The sequence below is a fragment of the Brassica napus genome, chromosome C8 (genome assembly GCF_020379485.1).
Source record: "Brassica napus cultivar Da-Ae chromosome C8, Da-Ae, whole genome shotgun sequence".
Lineage (NCBI taxonomy): Eukaryota > Viridiplantae > Streptophyta > Magnoliopsida > Brassicales > Brassicaceae > Brassica > Brassica napus.
Genome location: NC_063451.1, coordinates 46,724,721 through 46,739,930, shown reverse-complemented (window position 1 = coordinate 46,739,930; position 15,210 = coordinate 46,724,721). Strand labels below are relative to the sequence as shown.

The window sequence follows — 15,210 nt, the reverse complement described above, 5'->3', positions numbered from 1 at the left end:
ACACTAAAGTTGCATGATTGCATCCTGCGCGCGTGTGCAAGAATAAGGTTTACGTTATATATGTTTCTTGCAACACAGGAACCAAAAACGATGGTACTTAACCTCACGGCTTAAGCTTCTTGGACTCCGTCGACGGGAGCTGTGACTCAAGTGGCTCACGGTTCATAATGGTGCTGATCGGTGTTGGTAATGTCGAGACGCTGACGGATCTGGTTTCACTCTCTCTTTCTTAGAATCCGCATGTTCACGCTATCCATTGAATGGATCCGACGTGAGCCAAGAGCATGGTAACATCGATGGATCTATTGCAACAAGATTATGACAGTGGCATGACGACGGCTCCGGTGGTGATAATGAAGATGATGACTCCGGTGGTGGGACACGGCTTGATAATGGTGGCTGGATAAAACTCCGGTGATCACGGCACGAGTCCGTGGTGGCATGGCTTGCTCCTCCTTTGGCTCATGGTTAACGATGGTGGTGAATGGTGTTAAACGCCACAGCTCCAGTTTAGATCGTTCCTCCTCCATCTCTCGGTTAAGTCAGTCATGACGAGGGTTGATAAAGGCTCCGGCGCGGCAAGGATCTCAGACCCTGCTCCGGTGAGATGATCATGACGGTGGTGATCCTCTGATGAAGACTATGACGAATGGTGGTTGGTGATGGAAAGCCCCGCTGGTTTCCGCTTGTAAAAATGTCGGCTAGGTTAACATGAGGAAGGAGATGCATACGGTTTTATATATATCGCTTTGGTTTACCGATTAGTTTGGTTTAGTCCAATTAAATAATCAAACCAATTTCAATATCGGTTTAGAAAAACCGGATCGTTACAGTTCTATGTGCAACGAATCCAAAAGTGTTGAATCCAAATTCAACCAACATAGAAAGGTACAAACGTTAATCACAGCTTTGCGATTGCTTACTACTGAAACAGCAGTGTTGGCAAACAGAATTTTCAAACACAGAAGAACAGAGTCTGTCTCCAAAATTCTGAAGACACAATAATTGTCACAGAGAGAGAGAACAGAGTCTGTCTCAACGAGCAGAAGACCAAACAAATACAATTAAGAATAATAAAAGGAGAAGAAACCATTAGGCTTCGATTTCCGAAGATGAATCAAATACAAAAACATAAAACTAGTCCCCCCAAAATTAGGTTTGAATTCAAAGGAGATGAATTTTTCTTTTATTATTAAATATTATTTATTATTAAAGCTTCTTCAAAATATGGGAACCAAACTCCAAAATCTCATTCCACATTCATTCTTCCGTCTCCTTCTTTTACCATCGATCCCTGGACGATGATGACCTGTGGCAAAACCCCCAAAATGTCAGTTTAATCGCATCCAAAGATGACAAACATCACAAGGAATAACTAAGGTTTGGATCTTCACACTAATGTCAGCATCATTTCCAAGATACTAGACTTCTACATGATCATCTCTTAGATTCTTATCAAGTAGTATAATGCAAGTCCGTTCTTTTGTTAAAAGACTAACCTGTCGACGTTCCTGTTGCTGAAGAATCCACGTTCCTTGCTTCCTTGGAAGTTTCTTCTATCATCACCACCTGTGCCTCGTGATCTAGGCCTTTCCATGGATTCCACACTCCTACCATCTTCAACTGATCCACCCCGGGAATGAGGTCTTTCGGAATAGTTACCTGTTCTGCTGCCTGCACCTGATCCAGGCCTCTCAACTGCTCTTGGCCTGAACCTGACTTTGTCGTCTAGCTCACGGATCAGTGACTCCAGCTCTTTTTCTTTCGCGCTTATAATGTCAGTTATGTTATGGTTATTGCTGTCGGATTCTTGTTGAGATTCTTTGCTATCAGCTGTGATGGTTGCTTCCTTGTCAAGTTTCTTCCGAAGTTCTTCAATCTCTTCCTTCAATAGTCTCTCTCCTTCTGTTTCAGGCCTGGAACATATTTGTTTCACAAGAAATAGATCAAAAGTGAGCTAATTGGCAAAGTCATCAACATAATCACAGATAAGTTACTCATGTACTTACTCAATACAACACAACATCAAAAGAAAACAACGAATACACTATAACTTAAGTTAGGCAAGTCATTCAATTAGTTTCCATTTCTAAAGCTGAAACACTAAGCATATGTGGCAAAACTATCTGAAGTCTTCATTTGACAACAGTTTCCTATCCTCTATTTGGTTCACCAGTCAACAACTTAAGTAAGTATACAGATGAAGAAAAGACCTGTCAACTCTGCGATGCTCGAGTTCAGAATCCATCTTGCGCCAATCTTTCCCTTGTTCCTCCAACAACACTTCCCGAGGCTTTGCGTCCCCAAAAGGATTCACTTTCGGTCTAGGCTTCACCACATTCTCCAACGTTAAGCTCTCAGACCTATTAGACTGAGCACTTGACGGCCTGCTCGACTGTGCGCTCGATGGTCTGCTCGTTTGAGAGCTTCCCTTCTTAGCCTCAATCTCCGAGTCAAGCTTCTTCCAGTCCAATCCTTTCTCCGCAAGAACTTGCTCTCTAGGTCTTGCTGCTCCAAACGGACTAGCCTTACTCGTCTTCACACCAGTTTCAGTTAGAGTCTCACTCACACCACTATCAACAACAACAGCCTTTCGTGGTTCAAGAACAAGACGACGACGCTCCTCCTGATCACCACCTGACCCAAACGTAGATGGTTTTGAGAGAGACACGTGGCTTTTACCTGCTCCCCAGTTATCAACCCCGTCAGCTTTAGAGTATCCACCTCCATCACCTCCATAACTACCACCACCACCTCCATATCTGCCTCCTCCACCACCACCACCACCTCCATAACTGTCACTACCACCACCTCCATATCTGCCTCCTCCACCACCACCACCTCCATAACTACCACCACTACCACCACCAAAACTGCCACCACCACCACCACCACCATAACGACCTTGCCGTCCCTGATCAAACACCGGAAGCGACTTCTTCCCTTTCCCCCAATCATCAGCCTCATCAGCCCTAGACTGCAGTGGGAAATCAGAAACCCTAGAACCCCCTCTCTGATCATCATCAAACCCGCCATAACCTCTCCTCCCACCACCATTAGAATCATCTCGATCTCTCGACATTCCCCCACCAGACCTTCCACCGTAAGAAGAGAAGCCTCCGCCAATACCACCACGCTGCATTTCGTCCTCAGAGCGTTGCCTAGGCCCAGTAGGAAGCTGAATCATCTGCTCCCTCGTCAATCCAACAGAACCACCCTTGGTGAACTCCGATAAAGTCATCTTCTTTTTCTTCTTAGACTTGGTGGAAGTCGCAGCTTCCTTCAAGCTAGGGAAGCTCTGCGCATCCGCCGTAGCTTGCTCCTCCTCGGCACGCTCGGCCTCATCGGCCCACGCGCCGATATCACCCCACGGTTTCAACATCGGCGATTTCTCAATTTCCAAAATAAATTCGAAACTTTTTCACAGATCTGAATAACCGGGTTCTTAACCCGGAGCTCCGAGTGAGAAAAATCGAATCAATTAAAAAGATGAAATTTTTTCAGAGGAAAATTTAATTAAAAGTTGGATTTTTTTTATTCCTTCTGTTTGTTTTGTAGGTTCTACGGAACGGAGGAGGAGCAATGGACGGAGAAAGAGATAACATACGCGCCGTGTAGGACAGTGTAGTACACGAACCTATCAGTGACGAGTAAAGTAATGGCTAGAACGTTGTGGTGTACGCTACGTATTAGCAAGGTGACGGTTGACTTTATGAGGAAACGAGTCATTGTTTAAAGCCCATCATTTTATTAAATTTTTTGAAGTAATCTTTTTATGTACTCATATGATTCCACGTTGTAATAAAAGATACACATAAAACAACATTTTTTTTTTGTCAACCTCAAACATAAAATTAAAATTTAAAGAACAAAAAATTTGTGAACACTATTTTCTTTTTTTTTTATTAATGTGTTTTCATTTAGTTTTCAATATTTTTTATAAATAGTTTTCAATATGATTGGATTATACGAGCACAAGTGTTGTTTTTGTAATCTTTAGCATGCTTTCTCATTTAGCTTCATGTGTCGACTGCAGAGTTTTGTGATAGTAGATCAGAAGCAACATTGAATTCAAGAATGTATTGTATGTGATCAAAACACAACCATTCATGTTTTAAATGAAGTCAACATACTACTTTAGAACATCTCAAACCTGTCTTCAAACGCCCACAAAACCCCGTAATACACAATCGATCTACAACTGGGAATCGATTATAACTATCATCCGAGTGACAACAAGTGATCGATCCATCACCAAACTCACAGTTCAAAAAAAAAAAGGCAAAGCAATTGTTTCTGCCTTTTCTTCACCACACGCTGTAACCACCGTCCCTTTTTCCTTCCCAGCCTCCTGTTGGACGATCACAATCAGCAATGATTCTATACATTTTGATAAATCTATTAGAGAGAAGAAAACAAGATTCAATCACACGAGAAGATAAACTAACTGTTCACAATTAACTTCTCTTAGACTTTCACAACTAGAAATTAATTCCCAAAGTTCAACCATGAAGACATGCACAACCAAACTAGTTGTAATTAATGTCTGAACAGATCATAGTAACACATTGCATATCTCTCATCACCTGAAACTTTAAGACGGAATAAGTGCCAAAAGTGTTACTGCTTATCAAGCTTGAGCATTTGTCAATACACATATGCTCAAACGAAGATGACAAACATTGTACATTGAAAATGAACCAATGACAAAACAGAAAGAAAGAAAGCAATATAAAACGGAAAAGACATCAAGATTTATTTAGATGTAAGCAAACAAACTTAATTTTATACTATTAAGCCCAAGTACCTCAGAAACCATTAACCGGGACTTTGTCTCTTGCGGATAAGATCCAAACATTCTAAGAAGACATATTAATTAGCAAGTGCACATCTCCCTTCCGACAAGGCTCACCAGCGTCTTCCAAGAAGATTTATTTCAATCCAACGATGATGATTTGTCTCCAAAAGGATCATAAAGCATATTTAGAAAGCTTTTGTCCAATTCACCACTTGATAGCATATCCATAACAATCTTTATGGTGGAAGCATCTGAAGAGAACCCACACCTCTTCATTTCTTCAATGAGTTGAACTGAAGTTGTTATGTCACTACCTCGAAGATGTGCTCTAATAAGTGTATTGTACGTACAACCATCTGGCTCATACCCATCTTCCTTCATTTTTCTAAACAATGCATCCGCTTCAGACAATGAGCTCCTCTTACATAATCCTGACAACATTATGTTGTATGACTGAATATCACGCTTCACTCATCCATCATCCTTAATATGAAGAGGTCTAAATGTCCAGAATCCTTCGGCTTTCCTCTGATAACCCGACTAAGAAAAAACAAGACAGTCATCTTCAATCTATCTGGACAAGGTGGCATAGACAACATCTTCTGCTTTACATCGCTGATGGTGATCTTCTTTCTGTCATGGAAGTAATAATCCACAAACTTATAACCCCCAACTTCTCGTAGTTTGGTGGATAATCACCGCAGTCTAAGCCAGAAATGAGGGCATGCTCCCTCATAGAATAGCGGATGGTTACACCATTAACCGCAAACCATGCAACATCATCTTCTGGAGTACAAATGGTGCGCAGGAGTAACATCCACATCCCCGTGAGCTTCAGGTTATCTTCGTCTGGCATGTGGAAGAAATGTCGAAACTGAGGATGGCTTGTGAACCATTCAGCCTCAGGCTTACTCTTGATGAGCTTTACTGTTTTGGTCACAAAACACTTAGTTTGTATCTTGGAACTCTTGGGGAACTCACTGCTTTTGAAGTGGAACTCAAGGGGTTGCATTGGTTGCATTTCCTGCAATCAAAATACATATATACATGTTAGTAATGCTAGTAATACAAGAAGTACTAGTAGTACTACTAATTACTACTCAACATTTCTCACTAACAATAACAATGAATAGAAAATATATACCTCTCTTTCGGACCCCTCCCTTTCGGATTCATCTGAGGCTGAGAGCGATTCTACACTCAGTGCTCTCACTGGCTCTCTCACTGGCCTACTCTTCTTACTGCTCTTGTGAACTCTCGGTTCCGGCTTTTTTGCAATTGAGTCCGGTTTTTGGATTCTAAGAGATTGACGACGCCTTTCATTGGGGACTCCCTTTTGATTTCCTTTCATAACTTCCTACATTACAACACTCAATGAAACTAAATTCAAACCGCAAAACAACAACACAACATCAACTAAGTTTCTCCAATACAATTTTATTAACAAAAATTAAATACAATTTATCACTCAAATCGGAAACACACAAAAAAACGCATCAGTCTACATACAGATTCGATGTAATATATACCTAAACAATAGATTTACCAAGTTCTTATCCAATTTCAAAGCCAATATCTAAACATAAGACACATTCAAAGTTTTCCCCAAATTTGTTTTCAAATCTACATACAAATTCGACCAAATAACAACCAAATAAAGGGAAACTAATCACTTACCACAAGGAACGAAGATGGAGCCTCGATTTCGACAAAGAAGGAAGAAGAAACGAAGCGGTCTAGACTTTAGGGTTTCAGACAAGAGAGACAAAGAGATAGTTGAGACACAAACGAACAAGGAAGAACAAAGATGGATTTTCGAATTAGATGGAGAATGAACAAGGAAGAACGAAGATGGATACTCTAGGGTTTCAATCTCCGATTTCGCAATAGAGAGTGTCGAGAGGGGAGAGACGACGAAAGGAACGACATTTGGAGAAGGGAATGAGTTGAGTAAACCAAAACGATATCGTTTTGGTTTAGCTGGGTCGGGTTTTAGGGTTTGTTATGTGTGGGTCGGATCTTTCCGGTTGAATCTTGTAAATATCTAATTTATGATATGGACAATCCGTTTTTAGCCACTTTTTCTATTTAAAAAAAATTGAAAAAAAAATTATATTATAATAAAGGGATAAACATAGAGTTTTTAGGGGGATAGAGGGTATACGGAGTCCACCATTCGATCAATCAAAGACATTGCTTCAGAGAGTCCATCTTGGAGACAAAGCCCATTGACAAGAGTGTTGAGGGTGATGAGATCTGGTACATGTTGGCTTAGGACCATACAATCAACTAACTCCACAGCTTCAAAGACTCTGCCCTCGAGACATAAGCCATTGAGGAGGGTGTTAAATGTGACTGTGTTAGGCTCATACCCAAGTTTGAAGATCTTTCCCATAGCAGAAAAAGCAAAACCGAGTTTACGACACCGACAGAAGCAATTGATGACAATACTCAGCGTGTAGAGGTCATGTGAAATCCCATTCAATTCCATTTGGTTGCAGAGAGCTAGCACTAGATCATACTGTTTTGTCCTGGCAATGCCACTAAACAATCTGTTGAAATCAATGACCGTAGGAAAAGGACGAGACAGAATCATGGACTGAAAGAGAGCAACAGCATCATCCTTCTTTATACTGAAGAGTCCACTTCTCAATTTCTCTTTGTAAGAGAGATTTCGATAGCTGCTGAGACCAGAGAAGCCTTGCAAGCAGAAGAAATCTTATGAGCTTTGGAAGAAATCATTTCTCACAGAGTACCTGTCTCAGTTGAACGGAGATGAACCAATCTCAAAGTAGTAAGAAGATTCCATCTCTGTGTCCTCAACATCATCTTAGAGCTTCAAATGAATCGCCCTCTTCTTCTTAGGCCACACAAAGATTCGATTCTCTGAGTGACTGAGCTTTGGAAATCTTTGTGGGACAGGGAACAAAAAGAAGAAGAGTAGAAGACCGGTTTGGTGATAATTTCGTGTCCAATTAAATTTCGTGTCTTGTCTTTTAAAAAAAAAAAAAAAAAAAAATTCTTAAGTATGTATCGTGTCTCGTCGGTCGTTATTTATGTGATTTTAATTTGTTTTTTTTTGTAATGTCGACCAAGTGAAACGCCGTCGCTTCAATGGGATTATTAGAGTAGACACTAGACAGAACTCGAGGACAATATCGCCCGCACCTTGTTCGACTGAATGCATCAACGAGCTTCTCTTTGGTATTTAACCATTATAATGAATACAGAGACATCAAAGGTCCTTTTCCCTAACAAAAATTCAGCTATGCATTCACATCAGCAAAACAAAATGTTTTCTCTTCTTTTGACTTGAGTTTTGCAAATCCAAAATGATCGAAAAGAAGAAGATGAAAAACATCAGGATGTGATGATCTAATTGCTCATATCTCTTTCTGAGATCTTAGGTAGTTCATGAGAGGACCAATTCCCCCACCTCGCCGCCACGAGCCTCCACTTGAACTCTTCCCTTTCTTGTTCCACCCATTGTTGGCTTCAGACAGTTTTGCCTTTTTCGCACTTACAGCTTCACTTAGCTCTTCCCAAGGGTTCCCTTTTCCATTCTCTGAAATTTACATAAGTTCAACGATAAAGTATGATAAGTTTCCATGTCAATATACTAGACTGCGTTCAAGATTGTTGAAGAAGTACCTTTCACAGTGGTTTGCAAACCGTTGATGTTTGTGTTCAGCTTTACATTAGTAGCTGCTTGGTCAGGCTTGGTGGCGACTTCCACCACGTCTGAGCTGCTAGTTTTGACGCTGCGGACATCAAGCAGAGAAGAGAACTCAACCTGCAGAAGCAAAGTCTTTCTTATATATCAGAACTCCGATGCTTAGCAAGCAAACAACTAAAAGAACATGACATAGTGTAAACCATACCTCTAAGGATCCATCTTCGTTATAAAGAGATGTGTCAGCTTGCATCGATGAATCGTCGTCCTCTTCTAACTTCTTCTCAATTGGATATCCTTGAACAGGCATCAACATCACCTTCTTGGAGCCTGGATCATAGTAGCTTATCTTTCCCACCTACCAGGAGATGTACATAACGTAAATGGCTTAGGTATTTTGATTGACCAACAGGCTCAAAAAGGAAAGTCAGAAACTTTACTCGGAAGGAGGAAACTTCAGGAGTCCAAGATGATGTTAGCTCAATGAGGCGGTACGCAATAATATCTCCTTTCTGAAACATTTAACAAATCATGAATGAGGAGAACAAAAATGTTGAATCTATAACTCAAGGTGAATACTATTTAAGCAATACCTTTACTGAGCCAGTGTAAGCCACAAGCTGTTCATAGTCGATCTGACCGTTAGCAAGTGTCTCTGCCTCAGCGGGCTGTGTCTGATGATAAGTATCATTCAAATCCCAAGCATATCGTTTGGAAAATCCTGTCTTCTCAGTACCCCATTTTTGGCCTTTCTTCTTCGTCATGTTTCCGTTCCACAAGAAATTTTCCTAAACATTATCAAGTCATATGATCATTAAAGATTTCAGATTCATCAAAAGCTTAAAGAAACAAAGGTAGGGGTAAGTCATACCGCAGGAGGTTCAGTTTCAGGGGAAGCTTCATCTGATTCATCTGAAAAGTAAGCTAGAAACGGTTAGGAGCCACAAGAATGCACGAGAGTTCAGTATAATAATAATTTACCGAGTGGCTTGAAACGAATGTGGCCTGGCCTCACTTCAACAGGAACCACTTCATCCCCAACGCCATCACCTTGTTCATCTGGCTGCTGCTTTTCGAGAGCTTCAGAGTGATTTTCCTCGGTTTCTTGGTGGTCTATAGTGATAGTGATAGCTGGTTTTTGGCTGGGTGCTACAACCATCTGCATATGGTTCTGTTGAAGCTGCAAATTGTATAACAAGAAAGAAGATATCAGTGTTGCTTAAAGGAGTGATAGATACATGTGTCTTATCATTGAAGTATCTAAAGACAAACCTCTTCCTTCTCTTGTTTTGTCTTTTCTCTCAACCATTGCCGTTTAGTCTTTTTACGCCGAGCACTTCTACTAGGTGTCTTAAATTAATATAAGGAAGAGTTAGCTTCACATTCATTGTCGCAAAGAAGGATACGATAGGACGCTAATGGAGCATATAAAACAAGCAAATCCCTGCATCTACATTGTTCAATCTTTCATAATATAAGAAACAAACACAAGACATGATATGATCTTCCAGTTCCTAGAGAGACAATGAAGTAAACTCGAACCTTTTTAGTTTCAGCAGACATGTCGCACAGCTCGTCAGGCTCATTGCTCTCTTCTTGAAGCGAGGACCTGAAATTTGAAAGCAAGGCAATGGAGAAACAACCAGTGAGAAATAATTCATGAGTTTCTAGCAAGTTTTCACAACACTTACTTCTTTGACTTGGTCATGGTCATAGACTTTGCGTTAGCATCATTCTGTTCATCATTTTCATCTCTCTGTACATCTATTGTTTTCCTCTTCTTCTTCTTTACATCATCGCTTTTGTTTACAACAGCTGCGTCTTCTCTTTCCAGTGGAGTTTCTTCAGTAGTAGCTAACTTACACTTCTTCCTCCTACAAAAATCATCAAACGTGAATAACAACTAACACACATACAGGTGAGTAAGAGTCGTTCTGGTCAAGATCCTACTTAGAACTTAGGCTTTTGCTCGAAGCTTTACGTTTCTTTGAAGTCTTCTTCTCCGCCACAATCTCTTCCTCTTCCTCAGACTCACTTTCATATCCTCCAGTTTCCTCATTACCAATAAGCACCGCAACAGGACATATCCGAGCCCTCCTCTCTTCAATCTCAATCGCAGCACAAACATTCTCCTCACTGTCTTCCTCAACAATCTCCAACAAAGACTCCTTCTTTCTCTTAACACTACAAAACAAAAACGAAAACTTTAACACCAAAAAATGCATTACAAGACCTAAACATGGTGAAACTAACCAAACGATATCTTTATCCTTTAACACACAGCTCGACTCGAACGGCGGCAAAACGAACCCATCCATCTGGAAAAATCAAAGATAAAAGCTTTCCATAAGTGAATGTAAGTCTGACATTGAACACCAGGGCACACAGAGAAGCAGGCGTACGTATAGAGAGAGGCCATGAGGACAAGCTTCGAAGAGGCTAAATGTGTAGAGGATATGATTAGAAAACTCTGAAACTGTTCGGTGATATTTAGGATTCAGAACAGCCCAGCTCCGCTTTAGACCTTGCTTCTTCTGGTGTTTGCTCAGAATCCGTTGATTCTCAAAGACCAGACGAATCCTCACCATCTCTTCCGCCATTGTAGACGAGTTTCAGAGAGGAAAAGAATGATATTTCGCTAAAAGTTTTGACCTTTCCGAAATCCTTAAACCCCCCTGTCTGTGTTCCCCAAGACGGAGGAGAGAAGGAGAAAGCGAGAAAAGATTAAAGACCAAACCTAACACTCTAGTTCGGAAAGAGGTTTTTAAATGGAGGATTTAAATAGGGTACATAATGGACCTTGTTACAAGCCTATTTAAGTAAAGCCTCATATTAAATGTTGGAGCTAAGACTCTAGTTCACAAAGAGGTTTCTTTGTTAAACTATTTTAAGAAACAAGTTAACGGCCCAATTACTTAATAGCACAATAATTAGATGGCCCATCACGGCCCAGTTAGCTCCTCTGTGGTTTACTTTGCCCGGTGCTCAAGAAACGATCTATTCCTTTTTTTTTTTCTCGTCTTCGTTCGTCAGTTAGAGCTTCTTCATCTTCTTCTTCTTCTCGCTTAACCCTTCTTTCTCTCATTTTGATTACTTTTCTTCGACAAGGTACGTTTACATCCCTAATCGAGCTGTAGTATCGTTGATTTTTCTTTTAAACGATGAAGGCTTAGGGCTTATATCTCGAGCTAGATCTGATTTTTTTTTAGAGGAAAGCTCTTTACTTGACTTCTGGGTTTTGTTTATCTCACGCTAGATTAACTTTAAACCTTACATAGCTTCTCCTATAATCGATGGGAACTTGTATTTCTGTAGGGTTTTAACAATGAAGCTTGATACTAGTGGGTTCGAGACCTCCATGCCAACGATTGGATTCGGCTCCAGCAACGATATGCTTGATGGGTTTTCTACGGTGCCCTCGTTTGATCTTCCCCGGACTACAGATGTGAGTTTTTGATTTTGTTGATTTGATGAAATTGTTTTGGCTTCTTAGGAGAAGCAATGTTGGTGATTGGTTTTGGTGTGGGGTTTCAGTTTGATGGGTTTCAGAAAGAAGCAGTACAGATGGTGAAGCCTGCGAAAGGAACAACAACACTCGCTTTTATCTTCAAAGAAGGTGTCATGGTCGCTGCTGATTCTCGTGCTAGCATGGGTGGATATATCTGTATGTTCTCTTTCTTCACTTTACTCTTTAGTTTATATCTTTGCTTTTCGTATAGTTGACTCTGGCAGAAGATTAAGTTAGCTTCTTGTTGGCTTAGTTTTGAGCTGGATTGTTAAGTAAATCTTATAATTTACATTCTGTTGGCCAATGATAGTGAGGCAGTATAGGAAAGGAAGCGTTTGTATTATTGCTACTGATGTTTCTTATTGGTTTTCTGTATTTAGCCTCACAATCTGTGAAGAAGATTATTGAGATCAATCCTTATATGCTTGGTACAATGGCTGGAGGAGCTGCTGACTGCCAATTCTGGCACAGGAATCTTGGAATTAAGGTACCTATCTCTGTTTGTTTTTCCTTTGCTGTGTGAACTGATGTTTAGATCTTGCGACTTATCTTCATTTTAAGTGATAATTGGAAAGGTTTTGGTTGTATTATGGTGACCTTGAAATTATATGAATCTCTTTAGGTTAATGCATGCATTTTCTATCACATAGTTAATGGCTTTAGCATCCTTGTTCTGGAACTAACCATTGTTGTAAGTAGTAGTACTTCAGTTACCTTTGTTGTACTAAGATACCAAATAACAAAATAACTTTAATTGATGACTATAAAAGCTTAGTAAGATCAAGGTTCGTGATGCAAACTGCAAAGTGATGCTTTACATTTGAGTGGGTATAACTCAGCTTTTGTTTAGAATATTTTGGCATGTTGATATTGTTTACCTATGCTGTATGTTGGTTTTCATTTGTTGAAACTATGGCTAATCTCTTGATTTATTTGTCTATCCAAGTGCCGTCTACATGAACTGGCAAACAAGAGGAGAATCTCTGTTTCCGGAGCTTCAAAACTTCTCGCAAACATGCTCTACTCATACCGTGGAATGGGACTTTCCGTCGGCACCATGATCGCTGGATGGGACGAAACTGTCAGTGAAACCAACTTCATATTTTTATCTTCTTTTTTTTTCTCACCCTTGAGAATCTAACTTCTCCTTGGATATAGGGTCCTGGACTATACTATGTCGACAACGAAGGAGGAAGGCTCAAGGGAGACAGGTTTTCAGTTGGTTCTGGTTCGCCATACGCTTACGGTGTACTAGACAGCGGGTAAGAACATGTTCATCTCTTTTGTTCCAATCCCAATAGCTAAAACCATATTCTAATCTTGCTTCTATCATTAGATACAAGTTCGATATGTCAGTTGAAGAAGCTTCCGAGTTGGCAAGGAGATCAATCTATCATGCGACATTCCGTGATGGAGCCAGTGGTGGTGTTGCTAGCGGTAAGTAGCCTCAGATGTGATGCTAAATTTTCTAGATACTGAATTTTTGGCTCATAAAATAAGATTTTGTCTCTTCTCGTGTGATCAGTGTACCACGTGGGTCCTAATGGATGGACGAAACTGTCAGGAGACGATGTTGGGGAGCTACACTATCACTACTACCCCGTGCCACCAGCCATTGCGGAACAGGTCATGGAGGAAGCAGCTGCCGAGTAAAACTAAGACTTTCTTTTACTTCCTAATCAATTCACTCCCTTTCTTTAGCTTAAGCTCTGGTGTTCACTCTATTAAGATTCTCCTTTTTATTTTCTGCAAACACATATTCTCTTTACTTTGTTCAAACAGCTTTTTCAACTCTTCAGTCTTTGTTTCAACCGTGAAATTAGGAATATAAGTTGAATAATTATAAAGAAAATGTTTGGTTGAAAAATATCAGTTCATGAACGTAAGTTCACATCTAAATACTTTCTAATTCTTTACATCTAGATGATTAATGTGCAATCTATATAGGCAAAACCGGCACGACCAAACCCAACAGTAATAGTATAGTCGACAATAACTTACGGTCAATTCTCCTATATAGACAATTTTCAAAGTTTGGTCACAAAAATAAATCACAAGGACGAAAATGATCAAAATATTTTATTTAATAGTTAAAAAGATCCTAATACCCTAGATATATAAAAAATAAAAAAATAAAAAAATAAAAAAAATTAAATTTTCTTTTTATAGTTTTAGATTATATGTTTTCAAATTCGAACTTTTTTATAAATTTTTTTTTTTGAATTTTTTTTTTAAAAATTTCTTTTTGTAATTCGAAAATACTTTTTGAAACTATTTTTAAAATTTTTATTTTCAAATTTTTAATATTTATTTTTTATTTTATAAAATTTTAAATCTCAATCTCAAATCCCACTCCTTGACTCTAAAACCTAATGTTTGAATTAGTTAACCCTATGGGTATAAATGTATTACCTCTTTAATGAAACATTTTGGTCATTTTGATCTTTATAGTCTATATTTGTGACAAAAAAAATTTAGTGCTATCCTGAAGTATTTTTCATAACTTATTCCTGAATTTTTTTTAATATTGTTTACTTTCAAGCCATAAGAATAAGAAGGCAAAGTTCAAACAACTCGCTAGAACTAAACTATAAAAAATCGTGACATAAAAGCTCAAAAGAGTATAAAGAGAGAATTCGCTAAAGATTGAGATAGTACCAACCAACATACTAGTTTTTGTACTAATTTTCAAAGCGTAAACTTTACTGATCAGCTTCCTTACTGAGTAGTTATTGCAGCTAAGGGGAACATGACGAGTCAGAGGGCTTTTGATCTTTGATCTCTTACCATTTTCACTCTGCCACCGAAACGTTGAAGAGGTTAAGCAAATCAATCAAACACCAAAACTGTCATTCCACAAGGATCCAAAATTTAACGAGAAGACCGCCGTTCCACCAAGTACCAAAAACTTTTAAAATTTTTGGTCAAAATCCATATAAAAGCCCGAGTAGACAAACACACAGTGCTACACTGACGTAGTATTCGTCGGATTTGCAGGTCAGTTATAAGATATGATCCAATACTGATCAAAATAGATCATCATAACTACAAAACGCAGACAAAAAATACGAGAGGATAACATAAAAGAACAGAAGACATAGAAAAATGAATCTTTGTCAAACGTTTGATGTTTTCAATTCTAACAAATAAGTGATGTTTGGACCACAAGTCATTTTTTGGCGGCTAATATGATTATGCTTTTGTCGCATTCAGGGGCGGATTTACAGTATA

General features: G+C 39.3%; 4 protein-coding genes across 6 annotated transcripts; 1 reads left to right on the top strand and 3 right to left on the bottom strand.

The window, feature by feature from the left end:
• Positions 1–937: 937 nt before the first annotated feature.
• LOC106412557 (eukaryotic translation initiation factor 4B2) lies at positions 938–3,561 on the bottom strand. Of its 2 annotated transcripts, XM_048765320.1 has the most exons (4): positions 2,842–3,560; positions 2,214–2,787; positions 1,500–1,916; positions 938–1,309 (listed from the first exon to the last, which is right to left on the bottom strand). In XM_048765320.1, the coding sequence occupies exons 1-4, from the start codon at positions 3,380–3,382 to the stop codon at positions 1,282–1,284; spliced, it is 1,560 nt and encodes a 519-aa protein (XP_048621277.1). In that variant the 5' UTR covers positions 3,383–3,560; the 3' UTR covers positions 938–1,281. The 2 variants fall into 2 exon arrangements, with proteins under 2 accessions (XP_048621277.1, XP_022564694.1); XM_022708973.2 differs by having other exon boundaries at positions 2,214–3,561.
• A 572-nt stretch (positions 3,562–4,133) lies between these two features.
• On the bottom strand, positions 4,134–7,692 carry LOC106412555. Of its 2 annotated transcripts, XR_001282629.3 has the most exons (3): positions 5,943–7,692; positions 4,808–5,822; positions 4,134–4,351 (listed from the first exon to the last, which is right to left on the bottom strand). XR_001282629.3 is itself a non-coding variant. In XM_022708978.2 (2 exons), the coding sequence occupies exons 1-2, from the start codon at positions 6,147–6,149 to the stop codon at positions 5,406–5,408; spliced, it is 624 nt and encodes a 207-aa protein (XP_022564699.2). In that variant the 5' UTR covers positions 6,150–7,692; the 3' UTR covers positions 4,134–5,405. The 2 variants fall into 2 exon arrangements, 1 of the variants encoding a protein (XP_022564699.2); XM_022708978.2 differs by having other exon boundaries at positions 4,134–5,822.
• A 288-nt stretch (positions 7,693–7,980) lies between these two features.
• On the bottom strand, positions 7,981–11,231 carry LOC106412543 (coilin). The gene is made up of 13 exons (XM_013853451.3): positions 10,874–11,231; positions 10,725–10,789; positions 10,422–10,655; positions 10,163–10,345; positions 10,014–10,080; positions 9,744–9,821; positions 9,453–9,651; positions 9,343–9,383; positions 9,065–9,259; positions 8,912–8,983; positions 8,680–8,829; positions 8,450–8,591; positions 7,981–8,363 (listed from the first exon to the last, which is right to left on the bottom strand). Exons 1-13 carry the CDS (start codon positions 11,069–11,071, stop codon positions 8,182–8,184), a joined length of 1,806 nt encoding a protein of 601 aa, XP_013708905.2. The 5' UTR covers positions 11,072–11,231; the 3' UTR covers positions 7,981–8,181.
• A 211-nt stretch (positions 11,232–11,442) lies between these two features.
• Positions 11,443–13,846, top strand: LOC106411590 (proteasome subunit beta type-5-B). The gene is made up of 8 exons (XM_013852376.2): positions 11,443–11,579; positions 11,787–11,916; positions 12,006–12,135; positions 12,360–12,466; positions 12,926–13,060; positions 13,138–13,241; positions 13,316–13,416; positions 13,505–13,846. Exons 2-8 carry the CDS (start codon positions 11,797–11,799, stop codon positions 13,630–13,632), a joined length of 825 nt encoding a protein of 274 aa, XP_013707830.1. The 5' UTR covers positions 11,443–11,579; positions 11,787–11,796; the 3' UTR covers positions 13,633–13,846.
• Positions 13,847–15,210: the final 1,364 nt, after the last annotated feature.